General features: G+C 43.2%; 1 protein-coding gene across 2 annotated transcripts in view; it reads left to right on the top strand.

The window, feature by feature from the left end:
• The window catches only part of DENND5B (DENN domain containing 5B), a 198,461-nt gene that overhangs the window by 138,991 nt on the left and 35,508 nt on the right, over positions 1 to 23,962 (top strand). For both annotated transcript variants that reach the window (XM_082257218.1, XM_082257217.1), the window contains 5 exons: positions 2,060 to 2,191; positions 7,879 to 8,031; positions 12,816 to 12,894; positions 13,495 to 13,576; positions 18,709 to 18,837. In XM_082257218.1, coding sequence (XP_082113344.1) covers positions 2,060 to 2,191; positions 7,879 to 8,031; positions 12,816 to 12,894; positions 13,495 to 13,576; positions 18,709 to 18,837 — 575 coding nt within the window. The remainder of the gene's footprint in view (positions 1 to 2,059; positions 2,192 to 7,878; positions 8,032 to 12,815; positions 12,895 to 13,494; positions 13,577 to 18,708; positions 18,838 to 23,962) is intronic.

The following is a 23,962-nucleotide window of genomic DNA, read 5'->3' as shown; positions in this document are numbered from 1 at the left end:
AATTGGGATGATCACTCATCATAGTCAAAACGATTGACGTGTAAATCCATCCAAAACCTTATTCTTTTAAGAGTTAGGGAAGTTTAGATTTCCCATCAGATTTGTATTGCTCACTGTGTCCTTGTTGGCGATTTGTCCTCATTTCCTGTATGGTGACACTATTGGCGAAGGGAGGATAAATCTCTCTAACAGTGCGCTAAATCAAAGTAAAAACCCAACAGGAGTTCTAATCCTTCCGACTCTATCCAAAAACTAAAAAAAAATTGCCTAAACTGACAATTTATTGGTATCGTTTCCCTTTTCTTCCAGTTTGAATAGAATGAGAGGGTTACTCCTGTAGTTTTTTTTTTTTTTTTTTTTTTAACCATCTGTGTCCCATTGGGGAGATTTTTTATTTTCCTGACCAAAGTCATAAGAAAGCGAGAATAAATAACTCCACAGTAAAGAAAATCTCTGGTTATCACCAGAACTAATGTCTCCATTAGAAGATTTCCCCTCTATTCCTCTTCTGGTGACAACACAAATTTGGGATTTTCTTTCGTGGTCAGTAAACAGGACAAATGGAGAGCTGAATCTCTCGAACAGGAACACAGGCAGCAATACAACCTGAGAGGTGTTCTAACCCCTCTCTAATCTAAACACCAAACTTTTTAAAGTTTTGGATGGTTATACCTAAATTATAACTAAAGGAAAACTTTTTTTTTTTTTTTTTTTAGTTTGAAAATGGATTAGAACACCTGATGGTTTTTATTGCTGTCTGTGCCCCTATTAGGGAGATTCACCCTCCTCTATTTGACCTGTTTATCATTCTCATTGGAGGTGAAAGTAAAAGAGAATCCATAATCCAGAAAAGTAAGAGGAAATCTTCCAATGGGCACACTAGTTTTGGTGACATTGGGGGTCCCCAAGAGATTCCTTTAATTTGCAGGGATTTCCTCTCACTTCCTGTTTGGCTATGGGACAGCAAGTGAAGATAAATCTCACCAATGGGACAAAGATGGCCAAAAAATAAACCTTACAGGGGTTATAACCCTTCATTTCTCTATCCAAAATGAAAAAAAAAAAAAAACACATTGACAACTCTGCCCCAGACCTGAGCAATTTAGTCTGAGAACCTAATGGGGGGAAAAAAAAGGAGGCTAACTTCAATGAAAACTGGATGTCAAATGGTCAATAGAGCCAGCAGGCAGCTAATGTTATATGGAAACCTAGCCTTGTTCTGTCCTGTCCCAAATGCCTTGTATAATCTCCTAAGGTGTACATATACAGTAACAATGAACTTCTCTTATTTGCTCTTCTTTGGTCCAATAAATATAACATTAAAATTGTTTTGTTAGATCTGATCGCAAAAAAATCAAAATACCTGTTAATCATGGCAGAATTTCAGAGTTGTGTTAGGCCCAGGGCTTCATGTTTTATTTCAAGGAGAGTAAATATCCCTCCCAGTCCTTATGTTGAGACTACAATATAATTATCCTGTATGTTGTTGGGGAGTGGTAGTGGTTAAGTAATTTTGGCTAAAGAAAGCTGGGCAGGGCTGACACCACTCGGTCTACAAAAATGCTGTGTGTTGTCAGCCCACAATAACTCTCTGGCAGGTCAGTGGATATTGTTTTGTACATGCAGGGTAGTTAAAGGGATAAACACCCAGAATGTCGATGTACTGCAAATGTTTATTTTTATTTTGCCCCTTACATACACTTTAATAAAATCACCCCACTGACCAATGGGTGAGCTTAGGAAACGGAAGAGGCAGATTTGCACATAACTTCAGCTGCCTGCATCTCTGGATCTGCTGATCATTTCACTTCATAGAACTCATTGAAGTTAACCTTTTACTTATGTATATTTACATCAGTTTACATACCCCATGTTTGTGGCAGGTTTAGTTTGTTTCCTTGCTCTTGTTTTATGTGTCATTCCTCATGTGAAAAGCTTTAGAGGGATTTAAAATCAACCAAACTCCTACAGGGAACAGAGTCTGGAAAGTGTTGGAGAGAGAAGATGAAAAGCAAAAGCAGGCTTCTTTAACAAAGTGTTTAATCTTCCTTCCCTATAGAAATATATGCAAGAGGCAAGAAGCCTGGGCAAGACAGTGAGACAACCCAAACTCTCTGATCTCTCCCCTGCGGTCATAGCCCAGACCAACTCCAAGTTCGTTGAAGGGTTGCTGAAAGAATGTCGGATGAAGGTAAATTCTGCATTTTAATAAATGTGTCCGTGTAAACAATATTGTTGAACTGTTAAAGCCCTAATAAACGTTAACTTTAAATTCAAAACCACAAAAGGTGTAAACTTACAGTTCTTTCTTTTATTTTTTGTTTTTTTTTTGTATGCAGCCACAATCTATATAGAAAAGCCTATCCCCTGCTAGCATACAGCTGAGAAGGAGCTTTGCTCTGTGTGTGGAAGCAGTGGTCTCTCTGCAGATGCCAAACATGCCCCTTACTGAGCTAGAGCTCTTCAATCAGCAGGGTGCATAGGTTTTGATGGTGTAGATGATGTTGATGCCATAGGGGAAGTTTAGCAGGCGAAATATCAGACCTCAGCAGAGAGACTACTGCTTCAACACCCAGAACAGGTGTCCTTTGTAGCAAGCTGGCAGAATTCTCTTACTCTGGTAACATTAGCTTTCACGTCCGGTTTTGTCTCCAGGACAGGAAATCAAGGCAAGTCTCCCTAGCAGGACACAGACTGCAATAAAAAATGACAGGAGGTTTGAAGCTGAAGTCTATTATAAGAAAAAAAGTATAAATATTCTACATACACAGCAATCCTTACTGCTGCACTGAATGGCGCTCACATAACATGTCATTGCCAATCAGTGCATTAATACTCTGAGCCCAGGTTGGCTCCCCCCTGGCTAGGAGTACATGACCACCTGGGCGCAAGAGAAGTGGGTTAAAGATTCTGGCCATCATTCATCCTGAAAGGCTGAGGACACCTAGTGGCAGAAAAAAATGACTACAGGGGTAAGCTCCAGAGTAAAGTTAAGTATTGCAGCAATTTACTGTTATAACATTTTTTATTTCTCTTTCGTTCGACGGACACAGCACTCCATAAATCATAACAAGTGGGTTATTTTGCCTCCTCCGGGAGTAGGATTAGGCAGAACAAAAAACACCTGGCTACGCCCATGGGCTGTCCTCAGCTTGGTATATAACCCCCCCTCTCTGCTCTAGGTAACCAGTTTTAATCTGTCTAGTCAGGCGTAAGGACCTAGGCTCCCGGCTGGGATCTCTGGTCCTAGTAATTTTTTTTCTCCTTCCTTGCATCCTTTTTTTTGTTTTTTCTTTTGGGAGAGCTACAATCAAATGCCGGGCTGGATAATCTAGATCCAGTGGTCCCCCCAGCCCAGCCAGCGAGTGCGTGCAGACCGCAGCTACGCACTAGGTCGGCCGCGACAGCCTTTACGGACAGAGGTTGGCCAGCGAGATAAACGTCTTGCGGGGTCACATACGACCGTGCTGGGGTCTGAGTCGCAGCGGTCCCTTGCCCGACAGCTCCCCTACTTCAGTAACGAGAATTCTGTCTGGAGCTTACCCGCACCATGGAAGGATAAGTATAGTCCCCCCTCTCCGCTTTTTGGCAGTTTTTTTGGGGTGAATGCAAGTAACCTCCAGGGACAGTCAGACCTGCCTTCAGGTTCCCTCCTCCCATCCTTTATCATCAGTGAGCTGGGCTTCCCCCACTCCCTTTTCCCCTCTGTCTGGACCTGGAGTCTGGTGGGGGTCCCAGGGTAGAGGATGCAGCAAAGACCCCCTGGGGTCTCCCCCAAGCTATCCCCACTCTGCAAGGGTCCTGGGATAGTGTGTGTGTACTGCCCTGTTCGTCTGGAGGGGTCCCAGTGTAGGAGACTCCTAGGTGCATGCCTTACTGTTTGCAGTGTGGAATATAGTGCAGGGGGGGTCCCAGTGCAGTGCCCCCTAATTAGTCTCCCCTAATGTGTGTCTTACCTTTTGCGGGGGAGGGGGTCCCCTTGCAGAGGGTGCAGCATTGCAGAGGGAGCAGGGAAGATCCTTGCAGCATGCTTCAGCGTTTGTAGCTGATGGTGGCCATTTTCCCTTAGTCTGACTGGTTTCTGGTTAGCAGCTATGTTTCTGTAGCCCAATGATGTCACAGGGGCCATTTTCCCTTAGTCCGAGAGATGTTGAAGACGACTGAAGCCTGTGGGAATCCGAAGCTCTTCCTCTTCCTCCTCAGTTTTCTCTTCCTGTGCCCTGAACATATGAATTGGGATGGCATCCTTGGTGATGCTGGGTCCGAATTCTCAGCGCTCCTTCGATCGGTAGGATGAGTCCTTGGGGGTCCCTGTTATCTCTCTCTGCTGATAGGTACCCTGAGCCTTGGGGGGGATCCTTTTGTGGTGCCAAAAGATCATTTTTGTACTGCAAGGTCTTCCTTTCCTTATGAAGCCTCAGGGTTGCATCTCCCCCACTGACCCCCTCATGGAGGCAGCAGGTCCCTCGGAACCCCAGCTTTTCCTTGGTTGCACTGACGGTGGTCCAGCAGTCCTTAATGTCCCGGGTGGAAGTGGCGTGTGGGCAAAGGCCCAGGAGGAAGCGGTACCCCCCCCCCCCCCCCGCCTTTTCCTGCTCAGTCTGTCTCATCTGATTCTTAACCTGATGCTGCCATGGACACTACCTGTCCAGGGGGGGCTTAATATCCCACCCCCAGATCCATTCGATAGTGAGGATGATTCCTCCATTGTCGAAGCAGCGAATTAAAAAGCGCTGGTGGACGCACTTATCACTGCAGTGTGTGAGACTTTAAAAATGGAGGATGCAGCTGATGTAGCCACGAACGTAGAGGTGTCGTTTGGTTACGCATAAGTCACCTTGCACTCCAAAGGGGTTTCCTTATGTGTCTTATTTTGACAGGTTTTTCTGTAAGGAATCGGAACAACCAAAATTACCCTTTGTGGTCCCCAAACATTTTGCTGTACGTTATACCTTTGAGGAGTCACTTTGAAAAAAGGGGACAAGTACACCAGTGGTGGAACCTCCTGTTTCCAGGTTGATCAAAGCTACCATGATCCCAGTAGAGGAATCCCCATTCTTTAAGGACCCGACTGACAGGAAAGCGGAGGTTGTGGCACACAGCAGGTTTACTATGGCTGGTTTGAAATTGCCAGTCTTTGCCAGTCTTTTCCTCAGCCCTGGTTGTCTCAGACCCTAACTGAATGGGCCAAGCTTTTGCGCCAGGGCCTGGGGAGTGAGTAGGTCCCTGCTGCTTATGTTGATTTATCAGACCAGTTGGTTCATGGGCTGCAGTTTATTAGTTATTGGTTATTAGGCACTTGCTGTGGCTTAAGAATTGGTCTGCAGACCAAGCCTCTAAGAAAGCTCCCATTGATCTGCCCAATCACTTGTTTGGGGCTACCCTGGATGACATCATTAGGGGTATCACAGGGGGGGGGGGGGAGAGTACCTTCCTGCCATAGTCTAAGAAAGAGAAGGAGCCTTGTCGCAGACGGAGGCCCTCCTTATCAGCACATAGAAAATTATTTTGTGCTTCTGGGATGGAAAATAAGGGAAATGGATCTTTCAAATCTTCCCCGGGAGGTTCCAAGCATCCTTGGTCTGGTTAGCCTAGAGCTAGCTTCTCCAGACCCACAGACAAGATCCCTTCAGCATGAAGTCCTGCCCTTAGCCAATATTGGAGTGGGGGGACATCTTTGCTGGTTTCCGGCCTGGGTTCTCTGAACAAACTTCAGAAACCACAGGCTGTGGTTCACCGGCTGCTGTCCCACAGATTAGTTCTCTCTCCCATTTTGCATACAGGTTCTGAGTCTGGTGGTATCCACCTTCAAGACAGTTCTGTTTGCACAGTCCTACATGCAGCTCTTTTAGCAGGTTCGGCTCCACAGGGGGATACCGAGGTAAGTGGCGAGATCACGGGTTCCTCTGGCAAACGCCGCAGGCATCCAAGGGCCACGATAAGACCAGAATATCATTCTCGACTCAGGCTTCTTCTGCAACTCCTGCAAGGAATCAAGGGCGAGGATCTTTCAATCAGTCTGGTGGCCATAAACGTGCCTTGGGGGCTTCCTCTACGAGAAGACCAGTTGTCTATAGGGCTGATCTAGCATCCTGCTTTTTAGTCGCTAGTTTTAATGGCTTAGCTATTGAAGGCCAGGTACCGAGGGATAGAGGTCTGCCTGGATCAGTGATCCCTACTATATACCATCGTACGTGGAAAGCGTGTAATGGTGTAAGTCGATTGGCGCTCATCCTCGATCCTTTTCTGTGGCTCGGATCTTAACCTTTCTTTAACAGGGCGTTGATCAGAGGTTGGCCTTGAGTACCATCAAGGGCCAGGTGTCTGCCCTGGCAATCTTCTTTCAGCAACCCCTAGCCACGCACTCTTTGGTTTCAATGATTTTTATTCGATTTTCAGAAGAAATGTATAACCTAACTAAGAAAACAAGGTAAATAGACAAACTGGTTACAATGATCCTAAAACTCGCACTCTTTAGTTCATTCTTCATTCAGGGGGTTCAACATGTGGCTCCACCTGTACAGTCTCGTATGCCGCTATGGGATTTCAATTTAGTACTTTCAGTTCTCCAGAAACCCCCATTTGAGAATATTCGGGAGATTTCCTTGCCTACGTTATCCCAGAAGGTTACATTCTTGGTGGCTATTACCTCGGTCCACAGGGTTTCGGATTTGGCGGCATTATTCTGTCGCAGTCCCTATTTAGTGGTCCCTAGGGATAAGGTGGTTCTTCATCCCTGTCCATCATTCCTGCCCAAAGTTGTCTCGGACTTCCATTTGAATGAGGACATTTTTTACCTTCCTTGTGTCCCAAGCCGGCTCATCCCAAAGAATTTGTGTGCATACCTTGGATGAGGTTCGTGCGATTCGGGTGTATCTGGCATCTACTGAGTCCTTTCAGAGATCAGATTCGCTTTTTGTGGTTACGGACGGACCAAGAAAAGGGCTGGCCGTTTCTTCGGGTACCATCTCCAGATGGATCAGACAGACGGTGACTGAGGCCTATTCCATTAAAGGTCAGGTTCCACCTTTTCCCTGTCACGGCGCATTCTACTCAGGCGCTGAGTGCTTCTTGGGCCTTCTGTCAGGCATCAATATCGCAAGTTTGCAAGGCGGCCACTTGTTCGTCGGTGCATACTTTTACAAAATTCTATAAGATAGATACTTTGGCATCTGCGGATGCTTCTTTTGGCCGCAAGTTTTGCAGGCTGCTGTTTTAAAAGGGGCTGTTTCCTCTTGAGTGGTGTTTTTTTCTTTAAACTTTTATTTCTCAGATGGCGCTCCTGTGACCCAGGTAAAGACTCTTGTATCCTGGTTAAGGGCTCTTCTGTTTAGCCTTTGGTTATTTTCCCCAGCCCTCATTTTCCTTTTGCCACTGCTTTTGGACGTCCCACTAGTTATGAATTATGGAGCGCTGTGTCTGTCAATGAACGAAAGAGAAAATTGTTCATCAGTGGACACAGCACCCACTCCTCTATGGAGTTCTGATACTTCTAATACTACTTGCTACTAAACTGGTTACCTAGAGCAGAGAGGTGGGGTTATATACCAAGCTGAGGACAGCCCATGAGCGTAGTCAGGTGTTTTTTTGTTCTGCCTAGTCCCACTCCTGGAGGAGGCAATATAACCCAGTAGTTCTGATTTATGGAGCGCTGTGTCTGTCGATGAACTCAGAGAAATGGATTTTACGGTAAGTACAAAAATCCAATTTTTTTATAGCTGAAGTTTATCTTTACACATTTCCTTCACTATCCAGTAGATAAGTTTTTTTTTTTTTTTTTCTTTCTAGTTTTGGCTATAAACCTCTTTAAAAATTGAAAAAGCACTATAGTTTAATAAAAGTTGTCTATTATTACTGACCACAATGATGTATCTGTAGACAAAACGGATGCTTGTGGAGAAGATGGGTCATGAGGCTGTGGAGTTGGGTCATGCTGATGCCAACATAACTGGATTAGAAGAAAACACTCTGATAGCCAGTCTGTGTGACCTGCTGGAGCGCATTTGGAGCCACGGCCTTCAGGTCAAACAGGTAATCTTCATACAAAAAGGGTTTGTTGTTTGTTTTTATGTTTACTTTACTTTTCTGATTGTGTGCCTGATGCAGATTTGCAGTACAGAAAGCCATTTTATGGGCCTTTTATAGATTGGACAGATGTCCAATCTATAAGGCCCTTTATGGAATCGTTTCTTGGGATATATTTTTATATTGGTTTCAGAGTATCTGGACTTTATTTTTTTCACATGCAGGGCATTTTTCAGCGGGGAAGCTCAGTTCTGGGACCTCCAGCACTGAATGTATGTAATGGCAAGGGGTGCTGGGTTCTGCTACAGTGTCTATTGATGCTGGCTGCTGGGGAACCTATTGTTGCTGTAGGGAATATTTTTTTGCGGGGATGGGTGGGGGTTATTACGGGGGGAGGTCCATTGTTGCCGGAGGACCTGTTGTCTCTGGAAGGGATTTTTGCAGGGGAAGGTCTATTGTTGCTGGGAAGGATCCATTGTTGCTGCAGGTTAGTTGTTGCTGGGGAGGGACCTACTGTTGAGGAAGCAGTCTATTGCAGCTGCTTGCTGGAGGGTCTATTGATGTGGTTTGTGGGGGGATCTGTTGTTGCTGCTGGGGGTATTTTGTTGTGGTTGGTCCATTACTGGGAGGTGCGTAGGGGGTGGAACCAAGTAACGGTGCTCGGGGGTAGGTAGGGGCGGAGACGAGGGGTGCCTCTGAAAGGGGAGCACCTATTTTCTGAGAAAAAAAAAAAGCCCTGTTCCAGTGGCGGCTGGTGCATTGGGGGCGCAGGGGCGCCCCCCCCCCCCCCTATCCATGCATCCGGCCCCCTAATCTACATGCTGGGCGCTGGACGCCTGGAGCTCAATGGGGCCTTTTTTTTTTTTTTTTTTAGCATGTAGGATTGGTCCGGGAGGGGGGGGGGGGGGTGTTATGGTGTGGTCCATCTGCCGCCCCCCCCCCCCCCCCGGCCCATGGAGCACCAGCCGCCACTGCCCTGTTCACATGTACTTGTTTTAAATCTATTCAAGTGATTTCAGTTGCACGAACAGTGAGTAATTGTGCTGATGTTTTTGATGGATACAATTTTATTGTAGGTTTTAAAATATATCCTGTGGCATCATTAAAGCACATGAGACCTATGTACCAGCATTTTTTAATAGGAAGTTTGTAAAGTCCATAGCTGCCCTTCTGATTTTCACCTGGTGATATTCTGGTACAAGTTAGATAATCAAAGGAAGCATCTGATTGACCAAACACTGCATTTCAAATTCAGTAACTAAATACTGGAAGTCCAAAAGTGATCACCACACCTTTATGCTAATACGTATGTTTATTGGACATTGTGTATCAAAGTTCATTTCTTATACATGTCACCAAACATTTTATTACAGTTTATTTTAATTTCCAAATAAATGAGTCAATCAACAAATGCAACATTCGCAGATATTCTGCATTGATAATCATACAGAATCTCCAGGCCACCACCGATTTGTATAAGCTTTCATTATCAAAGTCCATTTGGTGAGATCATTTCTATATATTACTGGGCTCTGCCAACGTGGAAATAGTTTGCTGACGTGGAAATAGTTTGCTGATGTCCCTGATTAAAAGTATACATATCTGAAATAGACTTCTTGTACAGTTATTTAAAGTGTATGTCTGTGTGAAATTTAAAAAAATAACACATCTAGTGCATCTCTGCATTACATGCACATTTCCCCATATCTTTTTACCCACTTCAGTACCTGCCAATTTTCAGCTTTCAGCACTGTCACACGTTGAATGAAAATTGCACGGTCATTCAACACTGTACCCAAACTAGACTTTTATCATTTTGTTCCCACAGCTAGCTTTCTTTTGGTGGTATTTAATCACCACTATGTTTTTTATTTTTTGCTAAATAAACAAAAAAATACTGAAAATTAAAAAAAAAAAAGTTTTGTGTTTTTGTTCTAAAATTTAGCAGATAATCGTTCTTTATAAATTTATGCCAAAATGTATTCTGCTACATTTCTTTGGTGAAAATAACCTAAATCGGTGTATATCTGCAAATAGATCAATCCTGATTTACTGATGGCCTCTGTCATTTCTTCAGGCCCAAAAATGCCAGTGCAGTACAAATATCTCCCAAAAGACCTCTTTTTAGAAAGTAGACAATCCGAGGTATTTAGTAAGATGCATGAGATGCACTTTTTTGAAGTTGTAATTTCTCTTTCGTTCATCGATGGACACAGCGCTCCATTAGTCATAACTACAGTAGTTATGATTTCTGGAGCGCTGTGTCCGTCAAAGTCAGAGAAATGGATTTTACGGTTAGTACAAAAATCCCATTTTTTTTTTTTTTGTCATAATTGTTTGGAAAATTAAGAAATTAAAACAAAATGTCACAATTTTTTATTTTTTTATTTTAATTTTTTTTACGTACTATCACCAGTGTATTACAGCATTGTCCTAGAACTGTTGTGGCAGTAATCAGGGACACTGACTGGTGACGGTATGAACAAAACAAACATATTTTTAGGTTTTTCTTACATTTTTAAATTTTATTTTCTTTATTACATTTTTTTTAATTTTTTCTTTTTTTTACCTTTTTTAAAAAAAAAAACACACTGTGACCAGAGCAATATTGTTTTAATCTGAGGAAGTTATCGGTATTTTTTTATTTATTAATTAATTTTTTGCTATAGGCAAGCACTTTACTGAATGAAATCGATTTAATTCAGTTTGTTTTTGTTTTAATTATCTGTGATTGGCCAAAGCTAATCACATGGTACAGATGGGCTGTGATTAGCCCTGTCTGTACTATGTGATCACCGAGACCAATCGCAGCTAACACAATTGTAACAATGGCATTATTTGAATCCATTCATTGTTTATAGTTGTCATGTGAACTGCTATGATTGGTCACAATGATCACATGGTACAGGCAGCAGGCTGGTTCTCTGATCAGTTATAGGCTGTGTCTGGTGGACACAGCCAATGACTGATTGCGCCCGCAGCGTGTCCTATTCCGGCAGGACATCATTTGACGTCCACCCAGAATGATGAAAGTCCCGCTCGGCCGTCAAATTGCTATAGGCCGGGCAGGAACTGCTTAAAAACACTGCAGGTGCAAAAACATACCTGTTGATGCTTAAAAATAAAATCCAATAAGCTTACATTCTATTTGGGCTGACAACAGTGTCATACTGGCCACTCCTTACTTCGTGCACTCCCTCCCTTCTCCTGGCTACTGCGCCCATCACACTGAGCCTGATGGGGAAAACTGAGACTAGTTCCCCATCAGGTCCATTTTACTTTTGATTAACAATGCACAGCAATTTGCAGATCTATAGCCGCTATTCAGCTCAAAAGCAGCTTGTGAATCCACCCACTGCCGTAGTAAAGCAGCCCTGATGTGGAACTAGTCTCTCAGTTCCCTATCAGGCGCCGCCCACCCAGTGACAAGTCCTTTTGCAAATATGGGCATTAAACCCATGGTGCAATTGCTTGCCTGAATTAGGCACAGGTTGTTCATAAGGGAACTAATGCCAAAAAAGTGCCCTTTGGGCTGTATTCAATTTCATGGTCAGTGTAGGGAAAGGGATTTTAGTAGATATAGTGCTGGGGGCCATGCTTATATCAATAGCAGTTATGCTCCAAGCACAGCTGCCCCTGCAAGAACACACAGGTTTGGTGATGATGTCCCAGAGAATTTTTAAAAGTTGGTACTAAGGCTCCATTCACACCTGAGCTTGTTGTTTTCGGGCGTTTCTTTGGGCTTTTTTTAGGTTTTTTTTCAAGCGTTTTTTGCAGGTGTTTGGAGGCAGGCATTGACGTCTAACAAAAACGCTTGTAATCTGCCAAAAAAGAAGCTCATGTACTTTTTTGACCTTCAGGCGTTTTGCTTCAGGTGACAAAACGTTCATATCTGAACAGGGACCATTGAAACAAATAGGATTTTGCTTGTTGGGCGTTTTGAGACTTTAGAGATGAGCGTTTTTTTACGAGCTGAAAAACCCTCAGGTGTGTATAGGTAAAAGAGAAAAGTACTGGAGGAGGAGGTTTAGTGGTAAATTGTAGCTCTTTCTTGGACATACTTTAACCCTTTGTGGCTATAGTGACTGGCCTTGATGGGCATTTCAATCAACTTCTTGCCGCGCTATCTGTGATAATTAGTAATGAACTGTTTTTGGATAACTATCAACATAACTTGTTGAATTGACTGTGACATTGTTCTACATGTGATCCACAGAAACTTGAGAATTGTCTATGGCAGCCTTTCTCAACCTTTTTAACACAGAGGAACCCTTGAAGTAAATTTCTGGTCTCGGGGAACCCCTGCTAGAAATTAAAAATCTACAACTCATGACACATTAGTGTGACAGTCATTGGGAAGAATGCTCCTTACTCTTGTCATCATTGGGAAGAATTACCCCCTTACAGAGAGCTAAAAGGAACAATGGTGTCATTGGAAACTTATCTGAAAGGCTTTCATTCCATTTCCATTGCTCAAGGAACCCCTAGCAACCTCAGGAGGAACCCTAGGGTTCCACGGAACCCTGGTTGAGAAACCCTGGTCTATGGCTTTGTGATTTGGATTATATATGCACAATACCTATGAGTGTATTTTTTAGATGGACCTTTATACTTTGTATAAACGTTACACAATGTCACTTTACCAACAAATACAATCGGATTATAAAGTGAGTGGCCAGCTTTAAAAAAAAAAAAAGAAAATCAAACCCTGAGAAGATGTCTGATGTGTTTACTAAAAACTGCATTTATCCATGTATTGTACAAACTATTAATAATCCTGTTCTCTGCAGGGGAAGTCTGCTTTGTGGTCTCATCTGGTACACTACCAGGACCGGCAAGAGAGGCATGATCGCAATTCTGAATCTCCAGGTACATGTGCCTTTGTTACTCACCCTGTGACCTACTTTACTTAAAAAGACCCTGTCGCCAGAATATTTCAACAACAATCTTATTATAGGATTACATGTGCATTTTAACATTGTATGCATGTTCTTCACCTGTTAAAGTCTCCCTTGTGTAAACTTTTAAAAGGCCCGTGACTATTGCTGTGTGCTGTTGTGATGTTGGCAGCTGCAGTAGACTGTGAGCTGTCAATTACGTGACACTATGGTATTCCTCCCCAAACAGACACAAAGATTTTGTAGGGAGGTAAGAGGAGGGTCAGAGGAGCTGGGTCAGCGCAGACAGTAATTAGACACTCCCAGAATTGGAGAGGGTTGGTGATTCTCCTGGAGAATGTAGGTTTTCTAGCAAGCTTGGAGCCACATTGCAAGTAAAAAAAAAAATAATAATAATAATAATAATAAAGCATTTATTTGAAGAAAAACAGCAAGTAAGTATTTAAAATACTTGATTTTTCTGTTTTTGTTTTTTTTTTTATGTGCAATATTTTAGTCAGTAAAAGGGTATCTTTAGGGTGCCCATAAACATAAAATGATGTATTGTTTTAATTTTCATTTGAAATTTCAGTTACTTTGGCCTCAGAAAGAAGAAAATCCGATACGTATGGCGGATTACCATCATTACGGGTGTCGCTGATTCAGGACATGAGGTGTGTGAGTGACAGTGGGTTCATTACTAGAAACATACTTCACTTGATAAATCTGCAAGGCAGGACTGTCGTAGCATGCAGTGTAATTCAGAACAGAGGCAGAAGTGACACGACATCCTGCTTACATGTTGAGAATGTTACTCTTGTTTTAACTTTGTGGTCTTTTAAAACTGTTGGCATAAGATTGTAAACCCTGGGTTGACAAAAAAAACACAAATCCACAAAAAATTTCTGATTAAAGATATCTTTCTATTAATTTACTGTGGCACTGTCCAAAACTTCACAGATACTAGGAGTAAATATTGAGAACCATTATTAGCTCTTTTTCCACTGATGTACCTTTTAGACCCCTAAGCCATGCCTCTTAGGCGTTTTGAAGGAGGCGGTGCAGGATAATTTCCTTAGGGAGGCAGCTGGAAGAGCTCTATTTCAGGCCCGCAGAAGACATCCCACGCCATCTCTCCCTCTCTGGTAATTCATGAACGTGCATAAAAAATATAGGTGCTTGGGTCATATATAGAGACCAGACTGGAGTAGATAAAGGCTGGACCATGTATAGAACTACAAAACCCAGGTAAATACAAAAAACCAACCGCACACCCAAATTTACTAAAGGGGCTCAGAATGGTTCCAATTATCATGAGAGGTATCGATGTGTCAGAACGGGAAGCACCTGTCTTCCATCAACATAATTAGAGGATACACATCTGCAAAAAGCAGCCCAGACTCAGAATCTGTATCCTAATCATTTTATGATCATGGATTAAATGATCAAACCTTATCTGCACAATTACTTGTAATCTTAACAATCCAACATTCGGTCCCAATTAGAGTTATATACTGCCAATGCACGATACCAAAACAATTGCTGGGTTTGTCCACAGTGTTGGCAAATATTGCAAGACCAGTACCACTCGTTTGACCTGCCAGAACCAGATAACATACCAATAGCTATAGCCCCACATCTTGTGCTGTACACGCAATATATAATGCACTCAATATATACAATCCAGTATCTGCCATATACAGCCCACAATATGTGCCTACCTGTAAAACACTTCCACGCCAGTTTGCCACCATCTAAAGCATCCATCTCTTGTGCTGTGTTACTCTCGCTCTCCCCCGTCCCTCTCCGCCTCTCCAGCCGTCCCTCTCCGGCTCTTTCTCGCTCCCCCCATCCCTCTCCGGCTCTCTTGCCCCCCCCCCCTTGTCCCTCTCCGGCTCTCTCTTGCTCCCCCCCCCCCCTTGTCCCTCTCCGGCTCTCTCTTTCTCCCCCCCCTCCCTTGTCCCTCTCCGACTCTCTCTCGCTCCCCCCCTGTCCCTCTCTGGCTCTCGCCGCCTCTCCCTCCCACCATTGTTTGTTCACCCCTCTCTTTTCACCTTTTGCTTTCCTTTTTTCCCCTCCTTTTCTCTACCCCTCTATTCCTACTCGCCTCTCTTCCTTAGCCCCCCCCCCACCCCCTTATCTTGTCCCTTTTATCCTTCTTCTCTACTTAATTCCTCGTGTGTGTGTGTGTGTATATATATATATATATATATATATATATATATATATATATATATATATATATATATATATATATATATATATAGCTTTCTTCTCCCTCCCCTCCTCCTCAGTATCTTCCTTCCTGTACTGAGCTAGCACTTTCCTTCTCTTCCATCCACATACACAAGTCAAGAAAGCGTAAACAGAGTTCACCTATTCCTCCCAGTTGCTGATCATTGCTCAGTCGTGGATCATAAATATTTAAAAACTTGTCATAATACATTATTCAGAGTGCAGGCCAGGCCATTATATTGTGAATGTCTAGTACATAAATATACAGAAAAGCAAAAATAAGATTGTTGATTCTTTAATGGAAAAGCTGGGATCCTGTCAGCGCAGCCAGGAACCAGCAAGGGATTTTAAGAACGAGAACACAACCATTCATTGAGGAGAGATGTTGGAGCAAGTCAGAGCCCATCTAATTTTCGGGCTGGAGGACGTACAGCATCATCTCTTTCCTCCCTGACTGTCCCTGCTCCATTCTTTTCCTGTATTGAATTTCAATTCTTTCAGTCATGGAGGCTCAGCCACACATGGGCATTTCCAAGGGCAGTCTCCTCCTCCCTGACTGACATCCATCCATCAAGGAATTTTGTTCTTTGCATAAACCAATTCAAAAATCAACCTGCTGCTTTCATCAATACATACACACACACATATATATATATATATATATATATATATATATATATATATATATATATATATATATATATATATATATATATATATATATATAAATAAGTGCCCCTTCCAGCCATCATCTACCTCTGCATTGTATAAAGAACAATGGAGACCCAATTATGACATCACTGGGCCTTAAATAAGGTATAGGGTACATGTACAATATGGCAGTCTTACCCCCTAGTGTGCCCTCCTCAGAATATAGAATGTTCATGCTTTCCTCTCATCGCTTTGTTGTCACTGCTGGTATCTTCTCCCAGTTGTCTTCGGTGCAGAGTTTTTGGTCTTCAGCCATTGGTTCACCAAGGATGACTTAATTTATCGCCCTTCCACTCGGCTCCCACTCTTGTGCAGTATACAATCCTGGCTTCCTCCTAGTATACTGCGCAGCACTGCAGTCAGTGTATACCTTTTTTGTAAATTGTTAGCGGTAAGGGAAAGCGGTTTTATGAGGAAAAATACAAAGTTTGTAATGCTATAAACTCTGTATAAGTGAGATCTAATGTGTTTTTTTTTTCTCACTGCAGAGTTTTTGGTATTTTTCCCTTATAAAGTAGTTCTAAGTCTTTAGGCTATTTGTGTGGTTGAAGGCGGCTTATAGACTATAGCAGCCAGCAACCGCATCCATTAATTTAAAATGTTAATTCCTTAATTAGCAATTTCAGTCTTGCACGGCAGAGCCTCCTATTAATGTGAAGTGGTCCCCTGGCCCCCCACATCAAAACCTGCAAATAATTACATTAGGACGGGAGCTGGTGAATATTTTGTAGTTTATTTAGAAAGAAGAAAACTGGGATGCACAACTGAATTCTAAAGAGAAACCCACAGAGGGACCATCAAGATGTGAGTGTATGAAATATAAAGTTGTTGGGGAAATAAACTTTGAAAAACTCCCAGCAAAGGCTTAAAGAACTCCATCTTTTCCTCCCCCAAAACAGATGCATTGTGCATGTAAATGAATTACAACCCCACTGTCAGTTTATCTGTATCTTACCTATTTTAGCTGTATAGAGCAGGATTCTGTGTCTGTGATGTCACTCCTACTGTCTGGATATCAAAGTTCTTTGCCTTCCGGTGTAACGTTAAAAAAACCCTACCTCGTGAAAATTCCCTACCCTTGTCACTTCCTTCCCTACCCTCGAGCAGCTTCCCACTGCGCATGCTCATAGTTGCGGAGGGTAGGGAATTGTCACGGGGTAGTGTTTTGTAACGTTGCACCGCATCAGCTGTTGCTGCGGGTACATGAAATCATCTCCGCTCCAACCCCTCTGACTTCCCTGATCTCGGCTCCAAAATATAAAAGCAACGGCGGGTCTATAAAAATATAAATCACGGAGATCTCGCCGCCTTTTACTATACCATTAGAAGCAGTGCACCAAATCATTGTAACCTCCGTAATACCTTTTTGGAATCATGCCTGGACTCCATCTAAATGTAAACCTAATTACTAATCTTTTCACGTTTTTAAAGTAATTTCATAAGCAATTTTTAATATTTCTAAAGCTTCAGCTTTTATGAAATTCATGCCTGTGATCCTTTTTATGAGGGTTTTGTGCAGGGACTTCTTGTTATAAGGTGACAACACTCTGTCCCAGTTTCCCAAATTTGCTCTTGCCTTGTCACCTGCTTTCCCAATGAAGACTACAAGCGACCATGCTGGTTGTCACTTTCAAGAAAAAAGGAATAATGTGCATCTGATGCTGAAGGATGTAGACAGGCCATTGCTGCAAAAAGACTATAGGTTGTCTGCAATACTGATATTAAACATTAGATTTAATATCACATGGATTGCAGTGGTTAAACCGGGATGATGCCTGTATCTATCCCAGGCATCATCTCAGTATCGGAATTTTCAGCAGGCAGTTCTACAGGGGTTCTTCCCCCCCCCCACTGCTGGGAGTGCTGTGGTGGCAGCTGCAAAGCAAAGCAAGAGAGGAACTGACATTGTTCTCTGTGACCCCGGAAACTCATACAGGGATTAGTCCCTTCCGGTTTCGGCTCTTTGTTTACCTGCCCGTTAGTGGCCAGGAAAGCAGCCAATCAGACTGATCAGTCTCTGATTGGCTACATTGGAGGCCAGAGGAGAGATTTAGGGTCTCTCCATTAAGAGGACCGGTCACAAGGGATTTTGTTAATCTGTTGTGATAACAATAAAGTTGATACAAAAAAATTAAAGAGCGTAAAACGCTTTAGATAAAATAAATATTAATAAAAAATTCAAAGCGCCCCGTCCCCCCCCATGCGAAAATGTGAATGCATACCTAAGTCCCGCGCGCATATGTAAAAAGAGATCGCACCGCATATGTGAGCTATTGTCGCGAATGTCAGAGCAAGAGCTATAATTCTAGTGCCAGACCTACTCTGGAACTCTAAACTGCGTTGCCTATAGAGAATTTTAGGTACCATAGTTTGGTGTTAATCCATGGGCATATGCAGTTTTAAAACGTGACATATTGGGTATCTATTTACTTAGTGTAACATCATCTCTTACATTTTACCAAAAAATTGGGTAGTATGTTGTTTGTGTGTGATAAAATACATTTGAGTGTATTTTTTCACCAAAAAAGTGCATTTGAAACAACCGTTGAGCAAATACCATAAAAAAAATGCAAATCACAGAATTTTATTCTATAGGGCCTCTGCTAAAAATTATATAATATACACACACACTGTTTGGGGGGGGGGGGGTTCTAAGAAATCTTCCTCCCAAAAAAATACTGATTTGAGAATGATTTTGATGTGAGAAGTGTCAGCCCAATAGGCAAGTGATTTAAAAAAAGGTATTTTTATTTTTTTATAAAAAGCAATTATTTGATACACAGCGCGTTAGACAGCTAAATGTCATCTTGGTATATTTTCTACTAATGCTGGTAACATATTTTTGGCTATCCTTTCCCAGACATATTCAGAACTTGAGTGTTATCAAGACTGATGTTGGACGAGCTCGAGGCTGGATCCGGCTATCCCTGGAGAAGAAGCTGCTGTCTCAGCACCTCAAACAGCTGCTGACCAATCAGCTGCTTACTAAGTGAGTGTCACTGTCATGGGGGATATGCTCAGTACACTGTGGAGAAGGGGGTCCTGCCTGCAGCAACTAATTAAATCCTGACATTTTTTGGATTCAGAGAATTATAGCCCTCAGTCACTGTAATAGAAGTGTTCTGTACATTAATGTTGGGAATACACTAGGCACGTTTTCATCGGATGTGACACAAGTTTGAGCATCAGCATTAATCTGATGAGAGATCAATAGTCACTGTTTCGTAGTGCTGACACTAAAACTGGCCCCGGTAATCTTTCACCGAGCCGGAAAATTGCTGTCATTACAGGAAAAAACACTTGGAAAAGTGATGATCAGCCAAGAGACTGGAACAAATCATTTACTGATAGAACAAAATGTTCTAATTGGAGGAATATTGTGGCCAGTACAAGAACTTGATCAAGGGAGATTGGACAATCTAAATCCCAACTTTCAGTTTACTACAAAGCAGACAGACAGTATAACCATACATGTTATGGTTAGAAGGGACTAAAGCTCGCCATAGATGGATGGCATTTCAAGTGAAAATTCTTAGGAAAAGTCTTAAGCTGGCCATACATAGATCAAACTTTGGCTGGTTCAGTAGGGAGTGGCTGAATTTCAATCCATGTATGGGCAGGGTGGTTGTACAGAAGTCGATCTACCGATCATAAAAACTAAGATAAATGATTGCGTTACTAGCTAAGAGGAACAGCTGCTAGCACCCCAATACAACAAATTTTTGTGTAACAAACCAAAAGAAAATAGTGTCACGTTCAGTGAAAAGTGTACCTGGTATATTAACAGGTGTAGACAAGTGTACCCAATATATAAACAAGTTAAAAAAAATGAAGCTATCATACAGTTAGGTGCAGTAAAGATAATACATGCTCAAAACATTCATATAAGTGTATAATAACATTAGATCATAGCTATGCACAAAATACAATGCAAAATTGGATGAATAAGTGCAAAAACTGACAGTCCACAACAAATGTGAATATAGAGCTGTCTATATAAATACCTTCCAAACAAAAAAGTTAGAAATGAAGTCCACTTCAACAGAAGGTGCCTTAATCCATAGAGGGAGTGACCAGGATGTGTGCATCCACCACCCAAGAGGGAGAGTCAATACTCTTACAAGAATTAGTGGACTCAACTGCCAGTGGCAAAGAGTCAATCAAGCATGGAACTGAAGCATAGGTTATGATGATAATATCTGGCAAGCCGACAACATCCTTTTCCTTCTCATCAGGTTCCTTCTAACTGATCATGAACTCGAATATCTGTAAAAGACAAAAAGTCTCTTCATAGTGTAAATCCATCTCATAAAAGTTTTATTAAAAAGTAGAAAACTTACATCCAATGTGAAGTTACAGGCGATTCAAAATGGAAGCAAGGAATATATGATCATAATTGGAATCCAAACATGCGCAATGACATGGAGCAAGCTCAGTAGAACCTACGCGTTTCGTCTACATGGACATCTACTGATCGACTTCTGTACAGCTGCCCTGTCGAACTCTTACCGCTTGATCAGCACCACCAGCTATAGCAATCGGCACTGATCAATATATATTGATGAGGAGGAAGTCTCCCCATCTGTCAGAATACATTTGGGCAGTGGGAAGGATTCCCCCATCCACCTTGAATGTGTGAATGGGGGGTATCATGTCTGCTTTTTTTTTTTTTTTTTTTTTTTCCCCCATTCAGCCCGCTAGTTGATTAAAATTGACTCCGACATAAAAGAAAAAAAAATTACTCTTCTATGGCCAACCTTAGGAAAATTCTCAGAATATTCAAATGCTGTTTAAAAGATTTTGTTTGCTTTTAACATTCGATTTTGGAATTAATTGATTTTACCGAGCGAAAACCGCATACATTGTTAGAAATGTATTCGTTCAATAAAAACATTTTCATCCTGCTCCTTTGTTCTCATCACTGCAGTTGAAAACGAATGTGGATTTGACCCGCTAATGATTACAAAAATGAACAAACTTTTTGAGATCATTATTTTCCTAAGAATTTCCATTTGAAATACTACCAATTCATGGCAGCTTAAAGTAATCAAAAAGGCCTCCAACCAAATTGCGGCTTATCATGGTAAAACTGCCTAGCACAAAAGGTATTGACATTTCTAATCTATCACATATCCTAAAAATCTTTGGAGAATTATTCCTCACTTTAGGACAGTGGGCAGAGCCATGCAAATCATTCTTTCTCTATCGCTCATTGACAGACGTAGTCCTCGGTGATACAGCACCTTCGGGTTATGTTGCCTCCACAGGAGCAGGACTAGACAGGAAATTAAAAAGCTCTGGCCACACCCTAGGGGCAGTCCCAGAGGGTATATCCTCTCTCTCTCTCTGCCTCAGCAAATCAGTTATTTTCTGTCTAGTTAGGAGTAAGGACCTAGATACCTTGCTGGGATCTTCGGTCCTGGCAAGATTTTTTTCTTAAAGATTTTTTAGACAGCTTTTTTCTCCAGTGTTCCTGTGAGATCTTCAAGCAAGAAAGCTGAACTGGGCGACGGGCTGGATGTTGAGATCCGGTGGTCACCCCAGTTCAGCCTACGAGCGCGTGCAGGCCATAGCTCCGCGCTGGGTCGGCCGCGACAAAAGTCCCATTAAGGGACTGACCCCGCGAGTTAAACGTCTCGCTGAAACGCCAAAGACCATGAGTCACGGCGTCCGTATTGGTCGACAGCCCTCCCGCCCCGGTGGAGAGGGGTACTGTCAGGAGTTGGTGCCCGCCTGGTTCCGGTATGGTGAGTAGTATGTTCCCCCTTTTTCCCCCTGACGGGTCTTGTGGTGAACGCGGGCCCCTCTCTGTATGGTAAGATAGAGTCCCCCTCTATCCTATAACATGGCACAGATCCCCCTACTTTGAGTGTGATTTTATGTGCAAAAAGCCAGGAGGCTTGGTTTGGGAGCTAACAATCTAATTGTATACATGTTTAAAAGATTGTAATCAGTGGCAGTCTGGGAATCTTACTGTGATAAGAATAAGGTACCTACCAGTCAGAAGCCACGGACATGTAGACTGCCTTCCTAGTCAAATCTCCAGCTATAGCAGGCCTTCCGAAGGCCATGAGGTCCGCCAGGGCCGGTACCGCCAACCACGCCAAAAAATCCCCATGCAGAGATAGTGTTGTGTGCCCTGCAGCACACCGCTATTCGGTACAGGCCGCCGCCATTTTTTTTGCTGGATTGCACGAGCCGCCATTTTGGCGTAGCCTCGTGTCTCCAGCATGGGGGCGGCCATGTTTGAGGTGATCCAAACACCTCGTGGAGCTAGGGGAGGCGCCGGAAGGCGTGCAGAGGGGCGGAGCCGCCTCCTTTCTTCCTGGGCAGCCAGCCAAAAGACTTCCTGTTTGTCAAGACAGCGCTGTAACCTGTTGCAGTTAAACTCTGAGCATCAAGTGGTGAGCCTGGGGGTCTATCTCTCTCTCTCTCTCTCTCTCTCGATCGATCGATAGGGATCCCTAGCAGGTAACACTAAGGGGCTTTTGTGGCGCTGGGGGTCTGTAAAAAAAAAAAAAAGTTTTTTTATTTTTGAATTATATTATCCGGGAAGTTACTGGAATAATCATGGACCCTGCCACACAAATTCCCCCACCTGTTTCCCTCGAGGGGGCCACGGGACCCGCCGGTGCACAGAGTGTAGAGGCATTTACAGCAATTTTGGAGTCTATGGTGGCTCGGGTGGAGGCGGCCTGTCAGGGACGAGGGTCAAGGAAGCGACCCCCGCCTACCCCTATATTATCTGACACCTCTGACTCAGATTCAGAGATGGTCACTGCAGTTGCAGGTCCCTCTGCAAGGGCTGTTACCTCAGGTAAAGCTCCCTCAGACAGTGAGGAGGACGTTTCTTCTCCCGCTATAATTCAGGAAGAAGCATTGGTGGACGCACTAGTTGTGGCAGTGCAGGAAACCTTAAAACTTGAGGTTTTACCGGCAGAAGCAACTGATACAGAGATTCCTTTTGGTACTAACAAGCCCATCAAAACGGTGAAGGTTTTTCCTGTACCCAAGTGTTTTGGTAATAAGATTAAAGGAGAATGGGAGCATTCTAAACGTACCTTTACTATTTCCAAACATATTGCTAGACGCTATCCGTTTGAGGAATCCATCATTAAGAAATGGACGGTACCACCAGTGGTGGATCCACCTATTTCCAGGCTGAATAAAGCCACGGTTATCCCAGTGGAGGACACTTCGTCCTTTAAGGATCCGGTGGATCGAAAGATGGAAGCAGAGTCCTGCACCATCTTTTCTCTGATAGGGTCAGCATTTAGACCAGTAATTGTTATTGGTCTAGTTTCCCAGACACTTACGGAATGGGCAAGATTGGTACGCCAAGACCTAAGGGGAAAAGATATTCCCCAGGAAACATCTGATTTGATGGAACAGATTATACAAGGGCTACAGTTTATCTGTGATGCAGCCTTGGATGCTACTCCCCTATTAGGGCATGCATCTATGTCAGCGGTAATCCTCAGATGTGTGCTATGGTTAAAATGCTGGTCAGCTGACCTAGGTTCCAAAAAGACCTTGACGAATCTCCCCTTTCAGGGGAATCGTCTATTTGGGGCCACCCTAGATGATATCATTAAGGATGCCACTGGGGGCAAGAGCACTTTTTTGCCACAGGCTGCTAAAGCTAAGGGACCTCGCAATAAGCGAGGACCTTTCTTTACCGCCCATAAAGGGTACGTACGCCCGGCTGGAACAAGCAGGAAAGGCAAGACTCCTCCAGGAGGGTTCAAGAAAGGCTGGTCGGTCAAACAGAGGACCGACTCAGCCAAACCCGAAGCAAAGGATTACACAGCCTGAAGGTACGCCCCCACCCGGGTTGAGGGTGGGGGGACGTTTTCACCGGTATTCAGGATATTAGATCGAGCATCGACTACCACTACCGGTGCGATTCTTCCCTTCCAACATTTAAGTACTACAGGGAGCGGTAGTCACCGTTCCCTGAATAGATCTTTTCCTTTACCTTTTCCTAAGATTAGTCTCTATTCTCCACAGGAATCGGATCTGGTTGACCAGACAGACCAAGAAGCCTCTAGCTGGGTGACTTCGGTCCCTGAGGTTCAACCAGAAAAGATCATCGTTCCTGATAAGGATCAGGT

This window comes from Pelophylax lessonae (assembly GCF_965119305.1).
Source record: "Pelophylax lessonae genome assembly, chromosome: 4".
Lineage (NCBI taxonomy): Eukaryota > Metazoa > Chordata > Amphibia > Anura > Ranidae > Pelophylax > Pelophylax lessonae.
Note: the sequence above shows the minus strand (reverse complement) of the source record. Positions and strands in the feature narration are given on the sequence as shown.